The 23912-nt window shown below is 61.0% G+C and overlaps 1 protein-coding gene across 3 annotated transcripts; it reads right to left on the bottom strand.

Annotated features, from left to right (window-relative positions):
- Positions 1 to 6084: 6084 nt before the first annotated feature.
- Positions 6085 to 23524, bottom strand: MED12 (mediator complex subunit 12). 3 transcript variants are annotated; one of them, XM_083372068.1, is made up of 44 exons: positions 23209 to 23524; positions 22828 to 22932; positions 22161 to 22352; positions 21607 to 21766; positions 21183 to 21358; positions 20948 to 21058; positions 20440 to 20694; positions 19778 to 19924; positions 19518 to 19617; positions 19254 to 19390; positions 18625 to 18756; positions 17765 to 17891; positions 17444 to 17670; positions 17258 to 17341; positions 16794 to 16946; positions 16432 to 16576; positions 16229 to 16347; positions 15984 to 16127; positions 15395 to 15558; positions 15118 to 15249; positions 14750 to 14977; positions 14240 to 14384; positions 13671 to 13791; positions 13472 to 13573; positions 13259 to 13372; positions 13025 to 13179; positions 12602 to 12781; positions 12323 to 12394; positions 12002 to 12156; positions 11755 to 11916; positions 11577 to 11688; positions 11374 to 11463; positions 11055 to 11164; positions 10620 to 10755; positions 10231 to 10392; positions 9723 to 10103; positions 9488 to 9638; positions 9032 to 9246; positions 8692 to 8772; positions 8269 to 8486; positions 7966 to 8128; positions 7572 to 7730; positions 7407 to 7488; positions 6085 to 6498 (listed from the first exon to the last, which is right to left on the bottom strand). In XM_083372068.1, exons 1-44 carry the CDS (start codon positions 23305 to 23307, stop codon positions 6455 to 6457), a joined length of 6447 nt encoding a protein of 2148 aa, XP_083228194.1. In that variant the 5' UTR covers positions 23308 to 23524; the 3' UTR covers positions 6085 to 6454. The 3 variants fall into 3 exon arrangements, with proteins under 3 accessions (XP_083228194.1, XP_083228193.1, XP_083228192.1); XM_083372067.1 differs by having other exon boundaries at positions 7572 to 7721; positions 16229 to 16576; XM_083372066.1 differs by having other exon boundaries at positions 16229 to 16576.
- Positions 23525 to 23912: the final 388 nt, after the last annotated feature.

The following is a 23912-nucleotide window of genomic DNA, read 5'->3' on the forward strand; positions in this document are numbered from 1 at the left end:
ACAGAGGCACATCCCCTTCCTCCCATATCATTGCCGGGGAAAAGCTTTGGGGCTCACCCGCCTTTCAGGCGGACGACCCCGATCCTCCCTCGCTATTCAGGCTAGGGCAAGGCGGGACGGCGCCCGGGCGCTCCAGGCCGTCTTCTCCCTTCTCTGCCAGCCCCGGAGCAACCTCGGCGGTGCCCGCAGCCCAGGCTCCCCACGGAGGCGGAGGGCGAGCGGCCCCACCCGGGCCGGAGAGGGCGTCGGAGCAGCCGCCCCGCTCGCGCGTCTCCCTCCTCGGGCGCCCCGTCCTTGGCTGCGGCGCGGCAGAACCAGCGAGACCCGCCGCACAGGGGAGGCACGCGGGCCGGGGAGGGGGAAGCAGCCTCCGCCCCCGCTCGCCCCCCCGCCTAAATGGGGGTCCTCTGCCATCCTCCTGCACCGTCACCATGGCAACGCGAGAGACCGGTCGCCGCAGCAGCGGCAGCCCCCCTCCGCGCCCCCGCGCCTGCTCCATCCTCGCCTAAACCGGCGGGCGATCGGGCGGGGGCGCGGGGTCGGCTGCTGCAGCTGCGGAGGGAGCGAGGGGGAAGCGCGGTGGGCTGCCCTCGCCCCCCCCGGCCACGCCGCGCGCCCTCCCGCCGTCCTCGTCCTTCGCCTTCCCCGTCGCCCCTCCCCGACTGCTCACCCGCTGAGGCGCTGCGGCTGCTGCTGCTGCTCCCCCCTTGGCGGCGAAGGCGGCGGCGGCGGTCCCGCGGCAGCCATGCCGGGCCGGCGCGGGAGGAGCCGGGGCGGCGGAGGCGGCGGCGGGAGGGGGCGCGGAAGGTCTCCTGCAACGGCCGCCGTCAGCGCCGCCGAAGTCCCCGCCCCGCGCGCGCGCCCGGCCGAGTGCGCGCGCCCGCGTGCAGCGGCGGCGCGCGAGCGGGAGGCGAGGAGGGGCCGCGGCGTGGGAGGGATCCTCCTTAGACCCGAGGCGGCCATTCGCTGTGCTTGGCGGCGCGGGGGCCGTAGGGCGCGGGGGCGGGGAAGGACGTCCTTGCGACCCCCGACTCAGCCCCCGCGCCGGAAGCCCCCCGCAGCAGGTGGCGAGCGGGAGACGGGCGCCCGGGCCCCGCGAAACTGCCTCCTTCGGGCCGGTCCCGGGAGGGCGGGTCTGCCGGCGCCGGCGTCTCGTTTCGTCCGGATTCCCGACAGAAGCCCGGGAGCAGCTGCCCCTCCCCCCGTTCCCCAGAAGAGGCTTCCGAGGAGAGGGCGACGCGGCAGGGACTGCGCGGGCTGCCTCTGATGGGCCCAGAAACAAAGGGCGCACTGCTTGCTTGCCCTGCCTTCCAGACCCCCCCTTCTGCTCTCCCCAGACCTCAGCAGCCTCCCCTCCCCCCCGTTTCCACTGGTCTCGCCCCCCCCAAGAGCTCCCGCACATGCCTCCCAGGCCCCCCCGTCTGCCTGGTCTTTCCACATTCTTTGGGTCCCAGCCCCCCCAAATGAGCAACTGCAGTTGTGGTTTCCGGGGTGCTCTTTTCCACGACCCCCAGGCTGTCTCGGAATCTGCTCTGGATGGAAAGGTTGGTCTCTAAATCGAGAAACCCTGCTCTAAGAAATAGGGACAAATCAGGGCACGTGTGCACCTAACGAAAGAACACGAACCCGGCCTTTTATTTCAGACCCACTTTGAAATCTGGAGCTTGGCGGACCTTGCGTAGCATCTCCAAGCCCTTTGCTTGCAGACTGGCCAAACTCCGGCCACCGGGAGGAAGGGGCCCTGGGAGGCGGCCCGAGTCTTCCACCTGCCTGGGGTGCTGTCCAAGGTGCTGTGCGTTCACTCCCCCTCCCTCTCCTTCACTCAGGTTTTTTGCTGCCTTCCGACCAGCCTCTGATCATCCAAGGAGCAGGTTTCCCCCAGAAAAATTCTTTTCTCATCCAAGAGATTTGCTTTTCATGTATTTTTCTCTTTTAAAAAAATGAAATGGTGGCACCATTTTGGGTTTGATGCTAAGGAGTGATGCTCCTTTGGTTAAATTTAGCCCTGCTAATTGCTCCCTCCATAGACAGTGGCTTTTCAGCAGCAGGTGCTCCCACCCCGTTCACTGAGGCCACGTTTGCCAGATCTGCCTCCCGGATCGCAACCGTCTCAGAGGAAATTGACCAATTCCACTCTTATTCCAACGGGCTGACGCTCCCTGACCACTAGACATGACTCCCCAGAGGGGATATGAGGCCCTGGTTTTCCGTGTCCTCCATGCTATGAAAGAGTCACAAACCATGAGACAAAATGGGCAGGAGGTCAGGCAGGAGCTGGGTTAGTGGACCAGCTCAGCTCCAGCTCGGGAGGGGAAAGCTGCCGAGCTGCTGAGTCTCCTTCCAGATCTTCAGAGTCGGTCAGAGAAACAGGGCGGATGCCCGTTTCCGCCTGTTGCTTCCATCAGCTCCACCTGAGGGAAACCATCCGTATTTCACGGAACTGGGCCAGGTGTTTAAAAAGATCAGAGACGGTAACAAAAGGGCCGGCTTCATGTCCTCCCTAATGGGCAGCTTCTACTGTGCTTTTCATTCTCCTGAAGCCTGAAGGAATGAGGTAAACGGCGGGTCTCTGTGAATCACACACAGTCCTCCTGGATTCTGGGGCCCAATTAAGAGGACAGAATTTAAGGTTCTGAAATTTCACTCTGGACAAAATCCACCAGCAATGGGCAAGATACCAGGGCTGTAAATTGCCGCCAGACACAAGAGGAACAAAATCCCTGCTTGAGTTTACTTATGTAGCCAGTTTAATAGTCCTGGCTATCAAACATTAGCTTCAAGGGTCATAAAAGCATCACGTTTCAAAGCAATAATGTAAAACCTCGTGACAAATAATAAAAGTAGACTTAAATCTTGATTAAAGCAGTATATAAATTCTTAAATAACATAAAACGCTACCACTCAGCTCAAAAGTGGCTCTTTGAGCTCTCTGACCCAGGCTGAGAATTTTAACTGGGGTTTTATTTTCAGGGATAATTTAATCTTTTAATTCTCTTTTAACTTTGTATTTTATATTGATGTGATTTTAAAATGCCCTGTAAACCGCCCTGAGTCCTTCGGGAAAGGGCGGTATATAAATCTAATAAAATCTAAATCTAAATCTAATAGCTCATTCAGGCATAAATGCTTTACAATGTACTGTATAGAAAAAGTCCAGAAGCTGGTGATAATTTCCCTTAGCAGAGAGTTCCAGGGGCTGCAAAGGAAGCGTCTGGCAAAAGCAACCATGAATGGACCTTTTTCAAGTTCACACACAAGCATGAATCCATTCTTCAACTTGCCATTTGAAGCCCACCCAGATTTTTTTTCTCCAACTATTGAGGAGATATTAGCTTTACTGCTGTCTTTACACCTTTTTAAATGGTGTCTTAATAGCTTGGTGTGTTTTGCACTTGCCCAAGTAAAGGGCTGGTTGGGTTTCACTTGCTTGAATGAGAGATCCCTCGAGGTTGAGGTTTTCGGAGATCTGGCTGCACTTAAGAACATAAAAGTAGGACATTAGAGGAAATGAATAGACATTTGTAAGAATTTTGCTGCCCCATCTCTGGACTTCTTCTGGGTATGGAGAGACTTTGATGGCTACCGTCCTGCATTCAGAGCACTACATACAGCCATTTGAGGGAATAATTGTTCCATCATTTGCTGGGCTTCAAACTGGTGCCCAGCCTCTGGGCTCACTTCCTGATGCCAAGGCCGAGGCTCAGGGGAAGATCTGGACCCCCAGAGAAAATGAAGCTTGCTTTCCTGTACCCAAATGCTTTGAAGCAAATTGGCTTCTCTCACAGACTTTTGATGCATCCGACTTTCTGCAGTTGAACTTTGTTGATGGGGGTTATGTGCCCTTGAAACATTCAGGCATCAAAAACTTTTGTGGGATTAACTGGAGTTTGCTCAGTGATGCCAGTGCCAGAGGTCACACAAGACTTAAGGAGAAACCAGGCAAACCACATTCTGGGTTGCTTCAATGAGCCAACGCAGGGCTGGCGTTTAAAGAAACAAATAAGCGTTTCTGAAGGAGAGCCTGTTTCTCAGATTGACGAATCGTTATTCTTGACTTTATTGAAATGGGCTGCAGAAGCTAAGCTGTAATAAACGCCTGCCCCAAAATCTTTCACTGCAACAGGGTAACACGGTAGCTTTTGGGAAAAGATTGCACACTAATTTCAAGAAGAAAATATTTTGTGCAGATCCAGAGGCCATTTCTTCAAGGCCTATTTTGCATTTGCCGCCACTGTGGCTCAGAATGGGGCTCCCGTGCACTGAGAGCCTGCAGCTTTCCAGATCCCAAGCAGCCTTTGGGTGCTAGGCAATCTGTGGCCAGTCACAACCAGACGGATGGCAGAGGAGCCAGAAGCCACGGGAGGGCATCTCTGACCGCAGAAGAGGGTCGGATCCCACGGTAACAGCAGGGCAAGGAATCGGCACCTGGCAGGGGTCCTTCCTCGGCTCCATGCATTTCTTGAACATCTCTGCCATGAAGCAACAACTCAGGGCTTCCCCAGGTCAGAAGACCTGCAATGGTTCAATCCTGAAGGTCTGCCCACTCACGTCAGCAACCTGAATCGGAAGTGGCAACTATAGATGGTTCAGGGAGCTCTGTGTGCATCTGGTAAAAGCCAGAAAGACCTCATGTTCAGTGACCTCGTTGGGCAGCAGGTCACGTGCCTCCAGGATGCTGCTCTTCTACGCTGGGAGAGCCACACGCCAGGAGGTTTCGTCCTCCAGGGCCCGAGCAGCCAAGACGGCTGCAGCGAGTTGGCCTGGACTAGCAAACATGGGAGTTAGCCTTGAAGGGGGCAGAGTTAAAATGCTGATTATGCACTGGACTAGGGGAATCCAGATTAGCCTGGATGAGTTCCGATGAAGTGGTGCATAAACATTCTTTTACAGCAAAGAGGAACTGATCAGAGGAAGAGGCAACGCTCAGAGGGACCGCGTGATGCGATGCAGCCTGTGTGTGTGGAAGAAAATGGCTGCAACTGGCTGTCTTGGAGAATGAGCCTGGGTAACCTGGACACTTGCCAACCTTCATCTAAGAAGAGGCGAAGGACAAGGGTTTTCACGTGCTTTGTTCAGACAAAGACGAAGACAGGGCTGTAGGGGAACCCCCGGAAAGAGGGCATAAGGTATAAAAACACTACAAGTAACAGACGTGGGAAGATGGAAGGCCAGGCCGGACCTCCGGAAAGACACCAGCTCCCCTCCCTGGCCAGGGAGGCTCACTTCAGAGAAAGGTGCCCCAGTCTGCACTGGGACTGGATCCTGCAGGTCCTAGAAGAGACGGGAAGCCTCCTGGAAGAGACCAGGGGGGGGGGGTTTCATGTCCTTTCCAGGCCTCCACCAACCACACTGAAAAGGACGCAAACCTTGAACTATCCCACAGACGGCTCTGGGGAAAAGCCGAGGTGACAGACTTCGACAGAGGGCTGCCCCTCACCCCTCTTCTGCAAAGACCTCCCCCCAATGTCTTTAGTGGGGAAATCAGCTTCTGTGCTGGAAGCCCTCCCTGTGCAAAAACCAGCTGCACAGGACCATTCAGCATTGCACCAGACTTGGACAATTCACACACACACACACGAATCCTGCGGTGCAATTAAGCCAAGGCCAACCAGTCAAAGCCAGCAGATCAAAATGGGGAGACTAAACCAGCAGAGCACCATCTCTCACACCCCCAAACACAAGAGACTTGGGGGGTGAGCAGGTGTGCGGCTCAAGGGCCACCAATGTTTCTAAGACAGATGACATCGGAAGGGAAGAGAAACTGCAGATGCCAATGTTGCTCAACAGCTCAACGGTTCCTCGAACCAAAGCGGGTGCCTGAACAGCAATGCCCGTGGGCAGGACTGCCCAGCCATCTCCGCATTTGGCTTTGCGAGGGCATGGCTGGCCGTCCTCTCCGTGCCACCCACAGAAGGGTCACGTTCTCCCTTGTTAACAGCCCAGGCAAGCGGAACCGGAGGAGACGGGGGGCATCCACACCCCTTTTTAGCACCAATTAGGAGAACGGATCTCAAAATACGGAAAGAGGAAGCTCTGCACCTCGCCTCCGTCCCCTCCCGCTCCGGAAAACCAAGATGCGTTCTGGAAAGTATGCTCTGTGTATTTCTTTTCAGGACATCTGTGATACAGGGTTCATCTGGTATAAATAAAGTATAAAATCTTACAAGTTGTTTTTTTTGTCATTATTTTAACAAAAATACTAAAAACTTATTAAAAGCTGAAATCAAAGTGGGGTGGGAGACTCTAGCAATCACACAGGATTCAGAAACACTGGTAGAAAGTGGAGATTAAAAACACTCGTTTGGCATGATAAAACACTCCTGGCCGTGGATGGGTGGGGGGTGCCGCTGCATGGCCAGAGTCCACGGGTGGGGTGGGGGGCTGGTTCCCCCCCCCGGCCCTGAAGAATGGCCCTTCCAAGTCCACCGTGAAGCTGCTTCTTCTCTCGCGGGGCTCAATACCGTCCGAATGGGTTGCTGCTCTGTTGGGGCTGCGTATCTGTGTGGGCCAAACAAGCAGTCAGATGCTGGGAAGGGAGGGGAGCAAACAGCTCAGTATTTGGGGCAGAAGCTGGCTGGATGTGGAAGAGGAGGGCACCGCAGGAGGTGCCCATCACACGACCCGGCTCTGTGGCAGGACACAGCTCCCCTGCGCCCGACAAGCTTCTCAAGCACACGTCTGTGATGTAGCCACGGCTCCCTGCATCCCACTCCAGCCAAACCCGGCTGGGCCCGTGGCGGGGGGGCTCTTGGGGGGGAAAGGATGAGGACAAACCACTGTAGGAGTGACCCATTTCTCCCCAGGCTCACAGTCGCCGCAGCCTTGGCCTCCTCAGCCTGCCGAGGGAAGCTGCTGGCCCATCTCCAAGGCTGCAAGAGGGACCAAAGCTGTCCGAGGGGCAGCCCCAATTCTATCCCTCCCCCTACAAGCCAGACTTTTTTGCTGAGGCAGCAGGAGGAGCCCAACTCCGGGGCCGCCCCACATGCCAGACGCCCAAGAGAGCCCCTCGGTGGGTCCTCTGAAGCGTCAGCAGAGTCCCCTCCCCCGGTGCCAGGGTGGGCAGCTCCTCTGCCTTCCCCCAGTTCAGACGCCGCCACTGTGAACGGCTCTGATCTGCCAGGTGGGAAGAAGAAGGCCTGGCAAGGAGGCGGGGAGAGAAGCTTCCTCCAGCAATGCTGGCAGCCAAAAGCAGCCTGCTTCTCCGGACCCACAACGGCCCCCTGGATCCCCCCTCCCACGAAGCTCCCTCCCTTGCCTTCAGCTCTCACTGAGGACCGCCTGTTCCGGTGTGCTTTGTGAGGGAGAGCACCCCCCCCGAGAACCCCACTTCCTTCCCCTAAGAGGAGCCTGGGAGGCTGCACCCTGCCCGGCCGTCTGAGCTACAGGGCCCGGGGCCCAGGCCTTACTGGAGAGCTGCTGCTGGAGCTGCCGGACCAAGGCGGCCGTCTGCTGCTGCTGCTGCGTCTGCTGGAGGCCTTGTCGCTGGAACTGCGCAGAGGGGGAGACGTCACTGAGGCTGTGGGCGGCTGGGAATCCCTGGCTACCCCAGGAAGAGGGACTTCCGGACTTACCAGGGGCTGTTGAGGAGCCAGGCCTTGCATCCCCAGTCCCGGTGGCTGGCCCTGAGCTTGCGGCTGAGGGACGGGGGGCACTGGGGGAGGCTGCTGGGGGGGTGGCTGTGGCTGTTGGGGCTGCGGCTGTGGGGGGGGCTGCTGCTGCTGCTGCTGCTGCTGCAAAAAAAGGGCGAAGCGAATCCGTGAGAAGCGCAGCCAGGAGCCCCTGGGAAGACGGAGGGTCACCTCAGACCAGGCGGCTTTCTGCCAACTGCGCCCGTGGCAGCCATTGAAGCAGCCTGCACCTCCCCTCTTTTAGACCCCTCCCCTTTTGCCACAGACTTCCAGTCCCCCAGGCAGGTCCACAGTCCCCCCAGGGAGGGAAGGGGCCTGCCAGAGGGTCGCTGCTCACCCGTAGCAGCTGCTGTTGCTGCTGCCTCAGGTATTGCTGCTGCTGCTGCTGCTGCTGGTCAGGCAGAAGCTGGCTGGGCCGGACCCCCGCGGGGACCCCCTGCGTGCTCAGGTGGTTGATGCTGCCCATCATGGCTGGCTGCTGCATCGGCTGATGGGGAAACCTGAAGTGGAGGCCGGGGAGAGCCGGCGCATCAGAGGGCAGGCCGAGACAGCCCCCCCCCGGCTGGCCAGAGCAGCCTTTCGGGCAGAGCCTTGGCTGGATCGGTGGGGGCGGACGCAGCCCTGCAGCTCCCCCAGGTACCTCTGGGCGGCATTCAGGGCGTGCCCATACGCCGGGGCCTGCTGGTGCACGTATCCACTGGGCCTCTGCATGGATCGGACGGCGTCGACGAAGGCAGGGTTGGCGCTGGGGTGGGTGTTCTGGTAGGTCTGGCTGGAATAGGTCGAAGGGACCATGGTGCTGGCCTGGGAGGGATGCTGCTGAAGGCCCAGGTGAGGCACCCCGTAGGGGGTGTAACCCTGCAGGGGGAAGAGGGGAGCAGGGCCCGGGTCAGCAATGGGCCAAGCAGGCTAGTTACTGCTCAGAGGCGTCAGAGAAAAAGGCGGCCAGCCTCTGGTGCTCCTGCCGGACAGAGACCGTGCTCGGCCCCACCAGCTTCCTTTCCCAGTTGTCTGGGCAGGAGAAGGTTTCCTGGAAGAAGCCGCCGGAGGGCTGGGGACTCACCTGTGAGGACTGCCCGGTTCCATAAGCCGGAGTGGGAGGCATCTGGCGCACTGGCGGCTGCCCCAGGAGCCCCTGGCCTTGCTGGGAAGGCAAGAGAGAGTCACGGCACAGGCAGCTGGGGCACAGTCGGTGCCCTTGCTGGCCCCGAGATCTTTCCTTCTGGGCACAAATGCTCTCCCAAATTACTTTGGGCCGTGCGGAAGGATAAAGACCAGGGTGCTTTTCGTCCCACTTCTGGAAGAGCTGGAGGCTGCCTCAAAGAGGTCTCCGGAACTCGGCTGCCCACAGGAGACCCTCTCTCGGGCGACCCACTCTGCAAATCCCCTCCCTGGGAGCTTACCAGTTTGGCCTGCAGCTGCTGGCGCAGGAGCTGCCCCCCAGGCACAGGGGGTGGCGGCTGCTGCTGCTGCCTGTAGACGGCTGATTTATAGGAAGGGTCCATTCCCAGCATGCCCATGCTGGCTGGCAAGACCCCTGCGTAGGGGAGCCGGTTAGGCACTAGCTTGCCTATGGGCATGCGAACCGGCCGGTACGATGTGTCCAACCGAGGGCCGCCTGCAAGGAGAAGCAGCACATCTCTTCTGGGCACCTCCAGGCGGAAGAGGCCAGGGGCGCCTAGCTCAGCCCCGGCCAGTGCCAGAGGCCTGGGGGAGCTTGGAGGGAGCCCAAGAAGACGCCCCTCTGTTCCGCTGGGTTCCCTGTCCCGGCTCAGGTTGGTGGTCCTGCTGGGGAAGCTGCCAAAATCCAGGCTGGGGGGGGAGGTCTCCTCCCCAGGAGACGCCGGCCTTTGACTGACCTGCTGGGAGGGGCTGGTTCTGGGCATAGAGGCCCACCGGAGGCTGCCCGTAGGCCAGGCGAGACATGGCGTTCCCCGGTTGGTGATGCAGGAGGTCGGTGGGAATGCCGGCACCATAGGAGACTCCTCGGCCAGCGTTCATCAGGTATTCCTGGGTGGGGGAGGGGGGCAAAGGCCATGAGAAGGCAGGAGGAGGGGCTGGGAGGGCTGGCCCAGCCTTGGGGAGAAGGCTCACCTCGCTCTTGCTGGCCGACTGGGCGCGCTTCTTGTTCTTGCTCTTACTCTTGTTCTTGGGTTCCGCCGCGGAGCTGCCGGTGCTGGCACTGGCCTTCTCCGCCTTGGCCGGCTCGACCACCTTCTTCTCCGGCTCCAGGGGCAGCGGAGTGGGGGGCTCCTCCTCCTCGGGAGGCAGTGGCAGTGGCTCCAGGTAGTAGCTGCGGGGCTTGGGCTTCAGGTGGGTGTGGTAGAGGAGCAGCCGCTGCTGCTCTTCCAGGCGGGAGACCTTGCGGTCCACCCGCACCGTCCCAAACCAGCCCCAGGACAGCGGAGCAGAGTGCTTCAGGCCCTCGAAGAGGTCCCAGGGCGAGATCTTCTGCTTGGTGGAGACCTGCAGGCCCTGGGGGGGGGGGGAGGACAGCCATGGCGATTCGTTCCTCATTCTGGAAACTGCCAGTCCCGCAGCCCAACCCCCGTCCTCTCCCACCAAGAGCCAAGGCCCCCCTCCCCCCCAGGGAGCCACTTGCCTCCTTCTTGAAAATGGAGTCAAAGCCGGCAATCTTGTTCCCTTTGGTGTCGATGAGGGAGCCCTGGGGCTCGCAGGTGATCACGTCCCGGGTCTGCTTGGGCAGGGGCAGCAGCTGCCGCACCTTCTCCAGGCTCTCAGACTGTCGGTCGCCCAGCTCTTTCTGCAGAGGAAGCCGGCCACGCTTGCCACTGCGGCTGCCCTAGGGGAGCTGCACCGTGGCCCCAGCCATCCCACCCTCGCTCCTGTGGCTCCGGACAGGGACCCCCGGTTGGCCCCCTCCTGCCCGCTGCCCTCAAGCACAAGAGCGTTACGCAGGAAAAAAGCAGAGGTCGACCCAGGAACACACCGCTAGTGCACCCCTTCCCTCCGGGGGGCGCTCTGGTTTACCCGCAGCTTCTTGACCAGGTTCATGTAGGCCCGCTTGTTCTCCTCCATGCTGCCTTGCGAGATGCTGGACATGTCAGCGGCCAGAGTGCCGTTGATCAGCACACTCAGCATGTCCAGGACGGTGGTGAAGAGCTCACTGGAAGATCAGGGCCGGAGAGGAAGGGCGGTCAGCAAGGAGTGGCAGCAGCGGCAGCCCCCTTGGCCCAGGCCAGGCTTTGCCCTTGTGCCGGAAGGGCTGCCAATTCACACAGCCCTTGTGGCCAGGAAAGCTGGGCCCCTGTCCTGCTGTGGATGGGGCTCTCGGGGGGGCACTTCTTAAGGATGTGGTCCCCTGCAGGAGGCCCAGCAGACAGGGCAAAAATACCCCCCTCATCACAATCAGAGGGCCCCCTGTGAGGGGCTGGGGGGGGAGGTCATGGCGAAGGAACGGCTCACTTGTTAGACTGCATGTCCACCGTGCCACTGCTGATGATGTCCAGGAGAAGCACCGCCCACTCCGTGGTCTGCTGGGTGCTGCGCTGCACCGTGTCGAACATGCCCCCCACCTGGCGGGAAGGACCACATGAGCTCCCGCCCCGCAAGAAGGCTGGGGGCAGAGAAAGAGGGGGGCTTCCCCCGTCCAAGGAAAGGGAGCTCCCTAAAAAGGGAGAGGCGAGGGGAGCAAAAGGAGGCCAACAGCTCCAGCTCTGCCCGACGCTTAGGGGAGCAGCCTCGGGAGGCAGAAGGGGGCCCCTTCTGCACCCCCCCAGCTCACCAGATTCAGACGCAGCTTCAGCGCCTCGTGCATCAGCTGCTTGGCCTTGCAATCGTCCTGGTACTGGTCTTCCCGCCAGTTGGTCACAATCTAAGAGGATGGTGATGGGAACAGCTCTTCCTCAGCAGGCAGAAGCTGCTGGGGGGCCAAAGGCCAGGAAAGGGAAGCCCCCCAAAAAGCCGCCCTGGGGACCTTCCACTTACCTGCTGAACCTGGCTGTACAAGGAGGTGAGGAGGCCCTCGCGCTGCTCGTCCTGGCCCTTCAGGCAGGTGAGCACCAGGGACAGGAAGGGCTGCTGGCTCAGCAGAGTCATGCTGCAGGCAAGGGCAGAGGTTGGGCTGGTCTCACAGGGCTTCCCTCCCCCCCTCCCGGTCCCTCACCTCTTCTGCTTCTGCCTGTCTCTCTCCTTGCGGGAGGAAGACCCCAAATGCTGCCCCTTCTCCAGCTCGTCCCCCGCGGCCTTCAGCACGTAGCCCTGCACAGAGGTCGGGAGCTTGGCGATGAGAGGCGCCACCAGCCACACTCCGGACCGTTCCAGGGAGCTGGGTGGGCGAGAAAGCAGCGTCAGGCCAGCGGAGCCCCTGCATCCTGCCCCCCCCCTCCCCGCCTCTGCCGACTTCTGCTGACCTCAGGACAGGCTTGGCTTTGGGGTTGGCTGGCATGAGGTTGGAGCAGCTGCCCAGGCTGACGATGCCGTTGCTGGCCGAGTTGGTCTCTGCCGATTGCTGGAACACCTCAATGGTGGCCTTGGCGATGTTCTCCAGGAGGGAATTCATCTCCTGCTGCAGGAGGCGGAGGGGGGGCAGTCAAACATTGGAGCCCTGGCAAGAGGACAGCGGTGCAACTCGGCTGGGATGAACTCCCAGGCTTTGCCCTCCTCCAGGGGCCTCTTGAGCTGCCCTGGCCTCTCCCAGGGAGGTAAGCCCGAAAGCCGGCCCCAGTCCTTACGTTGCTGGCCGTCTGCTTGATCATGAGCTGCAGCTCCAGCAGCGACTGCCGCATCGTCCACTGGTCCAGGTTCTGCAAGGAAGGCAGACGGGCGCCTCTGTCAGGAGGACAGCCCTGCTGTGGGGCCAACCCGCCCGCTGGCTTCGTGCTCTCCTGAAGAGAGCCAGAATTTCAGCACATGCCTCGTCCGTGGAAAGAGCCAATCCCTCCCTCCCACCGGGCTCCTGCAGAGGCCAAGGAGCACCGTCCGCCTGGCCAAAGCGCCCCCCCTCCAGGAACCTGCAAAATGCGCTTGATCCTCTGCCGCTGGGGGTTCTCGCCCTCCTCGCTGTCGAGCAGCCGGTGAGGGTAGCAGATCAGCTGCATCAGCCTCTGGGCCTGAGTGCTGCTCAGGACGGGGTCCTGCAGGTCGTTGCTGTCCTCGCACAAGGACTTCAAGCATCGCTCACCAACCCATTCCTGTGGACAAAGGGGGAGGAGCGTGCCACTGACCCTGGGGGCCTCTGGCTCTGCCAGCCACACCGAGCCATCTGCCCCCTGCGGCCCCGGGAGCAGGGCTGGTGGGGCCCTCCTCACAGGCACGTCTGTGCCTCAAGGGGGCTTGGCACCCGCCCCCTCCCAGCAACTGGACCAGTCCCAGAGCGAGCTCAGGACAAGGCCCATTTCTGAGCAAACATTCCCCGCAAGGGCCGACAGTCTTACCTGCTGGCAGATGCTCCGGAGGACGTACTTGGCGTAAACATCCAGGCTGGCTGTCTCAATGGAGACCATCCGCCCGGCCGACTTCTTGTCGTCATCCAGGACGTCGTCCACCCCTCCCGGGTGGGAAAACCCAGACCCCTTCAGTTCGGCGTCCCCTGCAACCAGGAGGGGGGACTAATCCAGTGATCTGACTCCGCCCCTCCCCCCCAAAAAAGACTGTGTCCAAGTACGCACCCAGGACAAAGACGGCCTTCAGGACTGCAAAGACGGCCCCGTCCACGATGCGATTCTGGGAAGCGGCCAGCAGGTGCCTGTCACAGGACGAGCGGATGCCCACCGAGGGCTTACCTGTGGGGAGCCCACGCTTTTAGCCCTGGACTGACCGCTGCTGCAGCCGACACACCTAAGGCGCCCCCGTCCTGGGAGAGCCGAGGCCCAATGGCTTACTGCTATCCTGCTGGCAGGGATTCAGCTGAGGTGTCTTAAAGAGGTGCAGCAAAATTCGACAGGTCAGGCGGGCCCCGGGCTCCGAGTCCTGTTCACTGCAGGCTGCAAAAGAAGGGCAGGTTGGTCAGGGGACAGGCTGCCCTTCAGGCTGGGCCTCTCTCCGGGACTGCTTCGGACGGTGCCCCAGCCGGACCCTCACCAGCATTGAGAAGAGAGGGAATGGCCGCGCAACGGATCAGGTCCTCCAGAAGCAGACATTGGCGAGCGATGAGGATGGCCACAAAGGTCGCCAGGGAATCGTGGAAAGACAGGTCGCTCACCTGCAGGTAAGGAGGAAGGCAGCTTGGCTGAGCCCCTGCCTGTATTACCATCTACATTCAGAACTGACCCCCCCCCCCCAGTGCTGGGCAAATATTCCCAAATCAGATCTTAAACCACATCCCTGAAATGCTGGGATTGAGGAAAGCACCGGATCAGGCTGTGGGGTCAGGTTTTGTGTTTTGGAACGAGAGAAGGACGACGTCCTGAACAAATGGGGGCATTGCTGGGAGCTAAACCAGAAGTCAAGGCAGGAAAAGATCAGTTAAAGGCAACCAGCTCCTGGGAATGCACCAGGGGCCCTGCAGCCAAGCCCAGGCTTTCTCCCTGAGAGAGTGGCCTTCAAGCACACGCAGCCCTCTTCCACACCTGCTTCACCAATGGGTCCTCCTCAGACGTTATGCCTGCTCTGTAAAACCTCCCTCCTGCCCCTCCCTGTCCCGCCCTTACGTCCACATTGCAGAGGAGGTCGTTGAAGCCGCACGTTCCATTGTTGGAGGAGCAGCACAGGGCCTTCAGCACCCCCAGCCACTCGGCACTCAGCAGCTTGCAGTAGCCGGTGAGCTCCGCACACAGGATGGCAATGTCGTTGACCCTGGGCAGAAGAGCAGGGGCCGGTGAGGGCGTGGCTATTAGCCGAGAGTCACAGAGAGGTCGGCATCGGCCAGCCAGCCTGGAGGTGTGCACGGGGCCTCGTCTTTGAAACCCTCTTTGAAACGGGTCTGCCGGATTCTCAAGAGGCAGAAAAAGCCACAAAGCTGAGTGACAACTAAGTGTGGCTAATTCAATAAAACGGAAAGTAACGTGTGAATCCAATCTCTACCCCCAGGAGCTAGGAAGTGGGGGGAAGAAAGAGGGAAGGCCAGACCTCCTGCTTCCCCTTCCTGTGCCTCCTCCCCAGGGAAAGAGGCATCAGCAGCCCCCCCCCCCCCGTGGCCCCTCGGCTGGCCGGGCTCTCACCGGTCCGGGTCGTGATGCCCCACGCAGACGTGCATCAGGGCGTTGCAGACGAAGCTGTAGCGGTTGGCCGGGTTGTCTGCCAGGCTCTTGCCTAGGTTGGTGTAGGTGAAGTTGTGGGCCGAGGGGTTCTCGATGGTGTCGATCATAAACAAGGGTTCCCACAGCATGTTCGAGTCGGAGGGCTCCACGTTGCAGTAGATGGTGTTCTTCACCTTGGAGCAGAAGTCGCTGCGGGGAAAGCAGGCGGTGGGACCTGGGTAGCCCTGGCCGGGCCTCCGGGAGCCCCCTCGGGTGGGGAGGCGCAGAAGGAGCTGGGCTCGGGATGGAAAAGGCTGGCAGGAAGGCCACAGGCAGGGCAGGGCACTGACCTGAAGAGCTCCCCAAATTTACTCTTGAGGTGGCTGCAGGACGTGTAGAGATCGTAGAGGTAGGCCAGGATGCAGCGCTCGGCCGAAGAGCCGTCCGAGCGGTTCATGCCGTGCTTCACCACCCCACACAGCCTGGGAGGGAGGAGAGAGGCACGTGGGAAAAAGCCAGGACAGGCTTGGCGGCCCCAGCCCACAATCCCCCCCCGAAGGAGATGATCCAGGAGGGCTGGCAGCCTCCCCTAAAGCTTGCAGGGCCAGGCGTGTGCCCAGGGCTCACCCTTCGAAGACTTGGGCCATCTGGTCCTGGTTGAGGATAAGGCAGGAGTGATAATGCCGCAGGACGGCCACGATGCACAGGCACAGGCTGGTGGTGTAGCTGCCCACCAGGTCAGAGGACTTGAGCAGCAACTCGGCCTCCACCACGCTCAGCTCGTTCAGCAGCTAAGCAGCCATCCAGGATCCGGTGGGGGGGGTGCGGTGGGAGGAGGGGGGGTAGGGAAGATGCAGATCAACTCATAGCCTCCAGCACCACTAGGGGTGGGAAGGCTTAAGGGGCGGGTTTGGGGGAACGCTGTGCTTGGGGGGAGCCAAGAGGAGGCGAGCAGGTCCTGCTGCAGCCCTCGGCATCCAAGTCACCAAGTGCGGCTGCGGCATCTCACTTGACGGCAAAAGAACTGGGAAGTGCGCTGCCTACTGTTTATGCCCTTGCGTGCTTGGGGATTCAAGGGGCCTTCGGGTGAGGGTTTTGGCACTGGGCTTTCAACCCGTCTCGGCCACGGGCAAGCTCTCTCCTGAGCAAGCCCGGGGGGGCCTTGCCCGGGGGGGGGAAAGCTCCGCACAGCCAGGCCCCGGTTTGAGCGGCTCACCTGGATGGCAAAGTCGATGAGCCCGCTGATGTTGAGCGAATACTCCATCAGGTCGAAGATGAACTGGATGTGCTGCACCAGAGGCAGGTGGTAGGACATTCCTAAGGCAAAGCTGGTGATCTGCTCCAGGACATTGCGAGATACCTGAGGGAGGGAGGGGGGAGCCCAGCAGTCTAAAGCACAACTCCCCACCCCCCCACTGCTTCTTCTCAGCCTCCGACCAGCCCTCGGCCGCAGGAACCCACCTGAGAGGTGACGAGGTGCTGGTCGAAATGGGAAAGATGCTGGAATTTCGCAAAGATGTCCTCTGCGGTCGGGAAGGCCTCTGGCTTGTTTCTCTTCCTTTTCTGCCCCTCCTCGCCGCCTGCCCAAGGGAGATACGTTGGGATGACCTTCGCAGGTCCCAATGGCTTCCACACAGCCCTTTGGCCTGAGCAGCTCCACCAACCTGTCTCTGCTGTACTTTTCCTGTTGAGCACCTTCAAGATATCTTTGCCGATTCTTTTGATGGCGTGGCGTGCCTCGTCGCGCTGTCTCCCAACGCCGAAAAGGACCACCAGCCGCTGGTTGCACTCGTGGCTGCTCGACTCCTCCTGAGAAGGCAGAAAGGCGGGAAAGAGCCGGTCCCAACTGCGGTCATTGGGAGATTCTCCAGCCACCCCACAGGGAGGCCTTGCCTTTCTGAGGGAGGCGCCTCCCAAAGGCTCTCAGGTGAAGCCACCTGGGACCTCCTCACCAGGCCCCGGCTTATTCCCTCGCACGCCCAGCAAACAGCAGCCCTTCCCCAGTGCCCAGCTCATGGCATCTCACCTGGGGAATGGGGAAATGTGTGCAGTACTGGATATGTCGAGGCTGGTCATAAAGTGTTGCCAACGTCCCATCTGCCAGCCTGTCCTTCTCAGGGTCCAGCTTCTCTGGGGAAGGGCTGGCTTTGGATTCACAGTGCATGGAAGGAGAGAACATCTGGCGGGGGTGGGGGCAGGGAAAAGGCAGAAAGGTGAGTGGATTCTGCATCTTGGCAGGGAAGACTCTGTCCCCGACAGCCGGGCAGGCAGGAGTGCCCTCCACCAAGGGCTTCTGCCTCTCTCTGCACAGCATCCCATGGCTTCCGCTCCCCTTGAGGCCCCCACAGGCCCCAGACAGAATAGGCTGGACCTCCTTTTCCCCCAGGAAGGGCACTGGAGGGCAGTGGCTCTCTTGGGAAGAGGCAGCCCAAGTCTGCCAGCGAGGGAAGGAGGGACCTACGGGCTTCCCAAAGACCGGCCAGGGCCTACCGAGAAATCAGCCTTCTCCATGTCATCAAAGATGGCACTGGAACTGTGGTCGATGTCCATGTGGCACTCCGACAGGCCGGCATCCTGGCAGGGAGAAGGGACGAGGCGCCTCCTTCAGTGCCCTGAAGCCGAAGCAGCCCAGCCCCACCACCCCCGATCAGAACAAGGAGGGCTTTCAGCTCAAACCTCCAGCTTGAGGCTGTGGCCGCCCTCCCGCTCCTTCCGGTCATGCTCGTCCGCCGCATCGTCAAAAGGGGAGGCAGGTCGGGGCCCGTGGTCGATGGCCAGGTCGCCCCGCGAGATCAGGGTGCACATGTACATGTTAGGCGAGAAGACGTCGTGTCGGATCAGCTCGCAGAAGAGCAGGACCAGGTTGAAGAACTCAACCCGCTCGTTCTCGCTGCTGGGGTCAGCTGCCAGGGAGAGAGGGAGGGAGGGAGGCGTGAGGAGCCCGGCCTGACCCCCCCCTCCTCTCAAGCGGGAGCCGGGTGTGGGCGTGGTCCATACTCAGCACGGGGGCCTGGCTGTCCAGGAACTGCATGAGGACCTCTTGGAAGACGGGGGCGCTCACTGCCGAGAGGGAACCCGACGAGATGGAGCCTTTTTCGTCCACCACTTCTGAGTCGCCACAGCGCTGAGCACAAGCACAAGAGCAGAAGGCGGTGAGCCCCACGCCTGCCCCCAGGCCCTCCCCAGGCCACCCGAGCCCAGATTTGGCCCCCTGCAGCAGTTTCTGCTGGAACAAACACCCCACGTGTGGCCTCATCTCCTGCAGCGACTGCCTGCTCCCAAACAAGGGAATCTGCACTCCCACAACACCACCCCATTTTCTAGGGCAATTCTTTTCACGCTGCATTTGGACTTTGGAAGTTTTCACACCCCCATCTCTGCCATTTTGAGCACCACGATTGCTGAATATTTCACAGGCTTTATTACTGTATTTTTTCTTCTTTTTCAAACGTCTAACGTTTTAAGGTAGATTTAAGGTCTTGCCAAAGAATTTACCTGCACTCTGGATGTTGTGTTCATTTGTGTTTGCAGAATATTCAAATGAACTTTGTGGGCTGAGCACAAAGTTGTCGGGGATGAAAATAGAAATTTATAAAGCACCTTGAGGCCAAAATATCTTGGCTACAAATGTCCAGTATCAACTTCAAAAGTGTTCCGACCTGGCCAGAAATGTCCAACCTTGTCCGTGGCCAAGATGGGCCACTGGGGTGACCGAACAATCCCGGCCGAGTCAGAATGGGGCATTCTAGGATATTAACCCCAACGGACATTTCCTTTTTGAAGGGAACACTCTGCCCCACCCTCCTGGCCTTCTCACACCACCTCTACCAGTCCCTGTGGAAGCACCCTCTGCTCACCTCGGCCTCTATTTCAGATTGCCGCTTCTCCAGCAGCTTTGCCACCACCATTGCCCTGTGCCGCCCTGACCGTTTGTGGCTCACGGCCCACTCGCAGAGCAGAGCCACCACGGCGTCGTCGTCGGGAGAGATCTGCCAGGAAAGCAAGGGGGTTAATCTGCCAGAAGGGCCGGCCTAACCTTCTCCCCAGCCTTCCGTCAAGCCCCAAGACAGCTCCCCACGGTCCAGCGGCCAGGGCCGTTGCTTCCTTTCATGCACTGCATGGGGGAGACTGTCCGTCAGCTGAAAAGCCGTAGCCACTTCCTCCAGCCTCCTCATCTGCACCGAGCTGCTTTCCCTGCTTCAGATTTTGCTCTGAGCAGCTGAACACGGAGGCTCCCTCCTCTGCGGTAGATCTCTCTGGTCCATCTTAAAAGGATTTCAGCTGGGAGCCCCGACCACCTCCCGGCAGCAGCAGTCCCAACCCGACTGTCCTGAATCAAATGCCTTGGAAGCGCACTGTGTGCCAACACAATGTGAGCAGAGAACACCCTGCACTGGCCCCTGTCCAAAGCCCCGATCACGCCCTCTCCCTGTTGGATCCCATTTCCCCACGGCTGAACCAAGGCAGAGGAGCCCCTTTGCCCCACCTCGTGACTGTCCTTGCTCGGCCCTCCCCCGAATATCCTGTTGTACAGAGAATCCAGGGAATTGCTAAAGTCCGAACGCTCAAAACTGTGACTGTCGAGGACTTCTAAAGTGTGGAGCACCCGGCTGATGGTGAACCCTGGGAGAGAGAGGGAGAGGTCAAAGGCAGGGAGCCCACCGCCTGCGCAGCAGAGAACTGCAACCCAGCTGCTCAGACACAGGGGCAGCGAGGGAGGGGGCGGGGGGGGAGTCGGGGCAGGGGCTACCTGCAGTGGCTTCCTGGCATTTGTCGAAGGACCAGCGCACTTCCACGGCCTGGCCACGCTCCTTGATCTGCTGCTCTGTCTCCCGGAGCCTGGCTCGGACCTGGCAAGGAAAGGGCATCAGAGGAAGACCCTGGCGCTTGCGAGGATCCTGAGCCAGTCGGAGAGACAAGGAGGGAGCAAGCCTGGCACAGCCCCTCCCCCACCCGAGTCAGCCCCGAGGGTTGGAGATGACCCAAGCCAAGAAGTGGGCTGCTGCTCACCTGTTGTATGAAGCTGGTGTTGACCCCTGGCATGGGCAGGTTTGAGGGGGCAATGGGCAGATGGTCGAGGGGAGAGCCCGTCTTGATTCTGCTGTCCGTGAGGGAGTAATGCCAGACAAGGGCGCTGGGGCAACACAGGACAATACTCTAAAGCCAGAGGAGACGAGGGGGAGGTTGAGTTCTCTCGGGGGTGGGAAAGAGGCCGTCGTTCTCAAGGGCAGTTCAGTGCCCAGCACTCAGATGGTCAGCCATTTCCACAGTACTCTCTGATCCCCAAAGCCAAATGATTCTGGGTATTCGCACCACTATTCCTCTGGGCTCCCCTGTGTCTCCGCTGGTGAACCACACCTGCTAGGATTCTAAGGGAAAGTCCCGTCCTCAGCAGCGGGCAGTTCCCAATGCTTCCTCTCTGCCCTCCTGCTACAACACGGGTGTCAAACTCGCCGCGTCACATAATGTGTCGCGATGTATTGTGACTTTTTTTCACATTGCCGGAGCTGGGGTGGGTGCGGCCTGCGTACGATGCAACGGACCCTTGGCCCGCAGTGCTACAAGGAGCAGCCAGGAAAAGGCTGAGATTGTCCCTATGCTCTCTCTGAAGGCCTTTCCTCTTAGACAACTCGCAAATGCGCCTCCCGAACCCTGCAAGGCCAAGCGCTTGCCTGGAGGATGCAGCTGAGCCCAAACACTACTGGGCGATGCTGGGGACACAGCAGCAGGTCGCTGAAAGGGGTGGCGGAGGAGTTTCCCGCAGCCGGCTGGGGAGTCGGGGTGGAGGGGAGTGCCGGAGCCGTCTGAGATGGAAGATGGTGAGCCGGGTGCCCACCGCTGGCATCCAGCAGAATAGCAAGCCGGCGGGTGCAGAAGTAAGCCAGGCGCCTGGACAGGTAGGCAGACTGCACAAACTCACTGGAATACTGTTGGGGAGAAAAGAGACCAGGGCTGCAGCATTAGCTTAGCCGAGAAGCCCACCACGCTCTGGGGCCCCCCGACCCACCGGGCACTCCCTCAAGACCCAGCGCATGAGCTTCCACCCACCATCTTCTAGGCCGCTGAACGGATGGAAAGCGCCCACCCAGCGAAAGCCCTCCCTTCCTTACAGTTTTACTCCCGTTTTCCCGTTTCAACCCAGCTGGCCCTTCTGAGTTTGCCTGGGGAGCGGCGGCTGACCTGCAGGAGCAGCGGTAGGAGCAGCTTCAGGAGCTCGTCTTCGCCCGGGCGAATCTTCTCAAAGCACTCAAGCACCCAGGTCAGGAACTCATGCCGGTCCAGCATCCCATCCTGGAAGGAGCAGGCAGAGGCGTAGTGAGAGGGCCGGGGGCCTCAGCCCGCCTGTCTTCAACGCAGCTCCCACCAAAGGGGACCCGCCAGCCAGCCAGAGGCCACCTCCCTTCCCCACTCTCACCTGGAACATAAACATGGCCAGCTTCTCATTGTAGTCCCACTGCTTCACGGAGTGCTCCACCTCCTGGGGCATGATGCTGGAGGGCGAGCCGCAGGCTTGTGCCAGCAGCTGCCGATGGAAGTCGGCAATCTTCTGCAGCTGCTCCCACAGAAATTTGGTGATAATCTGCGTCCACTCTAGAAAGGGAGAGAGGCGGTCAGCGGCAGAGACAGGTCTGGACCGGCTCTGGGATTCCTCAGGCAGAGAAGGCTTTGGATGCAACAGAGACAAGGGATGGTGAGGGGGGAAAGCCAGATCATCCTGGCGATTTGGGTGCAAGAGAAACGGATGCCCTGGGTGGAGGCTGAGAGAGGCCTAGCTCAACCCAAGCCCGGGGCGCTACATTGATCCTGGAAGCGTTCGAGGCCTGAGCAGCAGCCCTTACCGCTGAAGGGGTCAATGACATGCCGCTTCTTCACCTTCGTTTCCGTAATGGCAGCGTAATAGGCACAGGTCATCTTGATCAGCCAGGCAGCTCTCATCACGGGCACTGCGTACTTGGCCAGGTAACTAAATATCTCCTCCTTCTTGCTGAAGATGGGCACCTGCCAGAGCACAGCAGGAGGAGGGCGATTCAAACATGGCTGCGGGCAGTTTTGTCAGAGACCAAGCAAGGAGGAGGGCTAGGAAACCAGGCATCGTGTGAACTGCAGCCCATATTTCGCTCACTCCGTCTCGTTCTTTCGTCTCCCTGCACAACACCTAACCTGTAGCTCCGCATCAGGGCTGGGTCTCTGAGGACTCCTGTGCATCCCTCGCATTCTTGCCCTGCCTGAGCAAAATGCTAAGGGCTCCCCTTCCCCAGACAGAGCTCCCGTCTCTTTGTCCAAGTCCTCGCCAAAGCCGTCCAACAGTGAACCCTGAGGGTTTACAGATGCTCTGGGTCTCCTGACCTCAGCCACCCCTTCAGGGATCTGGGGAGCCTTGGCAGTGCGGTACCTTTTTAGCCAGGTGGGTGAGGGGTTTGGTTCCAGCCAGATCGTTGAACCAATTGTTAATCGCGCTCTGGGAGCGAGCCGTCACCGGCCAGAAGTTATCCTTCTGGTTCACCTGCGGCTTCCGACGGCCTGTGTCGGGCAAGGTGTTGCAGCGCAGCTTTTCAGCAATGATGCTGCTGAAGTTGGAGCTGATCTGGAGAAGAGGAAAAGGAGCTTCCAGGCTTCTTTGCCCCCAAGGCACCCCCCGCGGAAGCCCCTGCCTCACTTTCCCTCAAGAGCAACGACTCGGCACCCTCAGCCCACCCTGAGAAGAGGCTCCTCTGCCGCTGCAGAGCCCCCGCCTGAGGCCAGGGCCCACTTTCTCTCTTTCAGACCTCGGGCTTAGTGACGCGGTGCCAGGCAGCCCCAAGTTCCCAAGGTCACTTCGTCAGCCCATTGCCGCTGCCCAGAGCTTCACCCCTGATCCCAAGACCCCACGCAGGGCGAGGCCCTGGGCAGGCAGCATTCGCGGTCCCCTGCTTCTCCCGGCCCCCATCTCTCCCCAGCGGCTGCCCCCTTCGGCTGTGGGTCGGCAGCCCGGAGAGCCGGGACCCACCCTCACCGGGACTCGGAGGCTGGGCTGCCACGGGCCGTCCTGTGCCCCGGGGGGTCCGGGGGGAGGGGCTCACCTTGGCCGGGTTGAAGTTGACGTTCTTGGCGCTGCCGTGTTCATCTCCAGAAACGGCCGGCTGGTTGTTGAAGCCCTGCTTCACGTTCAGGGCCGTCAGCTCGTCCTGGGGGATCAAGGCGGGGGTCACCGGCGCTCCCCCGTCCCCGCAGCCCCGGGAGACCCCCGAGGCCCAGAGCAGCGGAGCCTCCGTGGGGAGCCCGGCCTTTCTCCAGCGGGCGGGTCCGGGCACGGGCGGGCTGCCGGCGGGTCTCCGGGCGGGGGCGAGGGGAGCCCCCGCGGCCGCCCCCCCGGGCCCTTCTCCCTCCGGACGCGGGGGGGCGCTGCGCCCGCCGCCCTCCCGCAGGGGCGCCCTCCCGGCCGGGCGCTGCGGCCCGCTCACCTCCTTCTGCTTGGGGTCCTGCGGGTAGACGTCGGGCGGGCCCAGGCGCGGCCGCTTGAGAGGCCGGTGCTCGTAGCTCAGCACCCCGAAGGCTGCCATGGCCCGCCGAGAGGCGCCCGCCCGCCCGCCGACCAGACCAGGCCCGGACCCCGCCGGCGGCGGAACCAGCCGAGCCGGGCCGACGGCTGCCGGAAAAGGCCGAGCGAGGGGCGGGGCGGGCGGGCCGCGCCGAAGCCTTCCGAGGGGCGCTCGGCGGCGTAGGACCCGGGCGGCGCCGGAATGGATCGCGCGCGGCTGCGGGGGGCGCGGAGGACAAAAAGCGGAGCACCGCCGCCGAGGTCGGAAGCGATGACGCGCCCGGCCGGGGCCGCCCTCCTCGCCGCCGCCGCCGCCGCGCACGGAAATTGCCGAGGGCGGACGGAGACGGCCGAGAAGAGCCCTGCCTCTCCCCCTGCAGGCCGAGCTCGGTCACTGCGGGTCCCCGCAGTCCGACAGGCGTGGCCGGCGGCGGCGGCGCCGCGAGGCAGCCGAGAGTCCCGGCCTTTGGGTCCACTTGGCCGGTTGCGAAGGGGCATTTGGGGAGGGGGCGCGGCGCGGTGTGCAGACCTGCCCAGGCAAGGACGCCCCGGATCTGGTCCGGGCTGCGATGCGGGAGGGGGAGAAGGGCTGCCCCTCCAGCGCCAGGGCGGGCTAAGCCCCGCAAC

Source organism: Vipera ursinii (genome assembly GCF_947247035.1).
Source record: "Vipera ursinii genome assembly, chromosome: 12".
Classification (NCBI taxonomy): domain Eukaryota; kingdom Metazoa; phylum Chordata; class Lepidosauria; order Squamata; family Viperidae; genus Vipera; species Vipera ursinii.

Coding starts and splice junctions, on each gene's coding strand:
- MED12 (XM_083372066.1), bottom strand. CDS start 23,307: ATGGCAGCCTTCGGGGTGCTGAGCTACGAGCACCGGCCTCTCAAGCGG. Junction 20,695..20,947: donor TCCTACCGCTGCTCCTGCAG/GTCAGCCGCCGC, acceptor TCTCCCCAACAG/TATTCCAGTGAGTTTGTGCA. Junction 8,773..9,031: donor AGCAGCTGCAGGCCAAACTG/GTAAGCTCCCAG, acceptor TTGCCTTCCCAG/CAAGGCCAGGGGCTCCTGGG.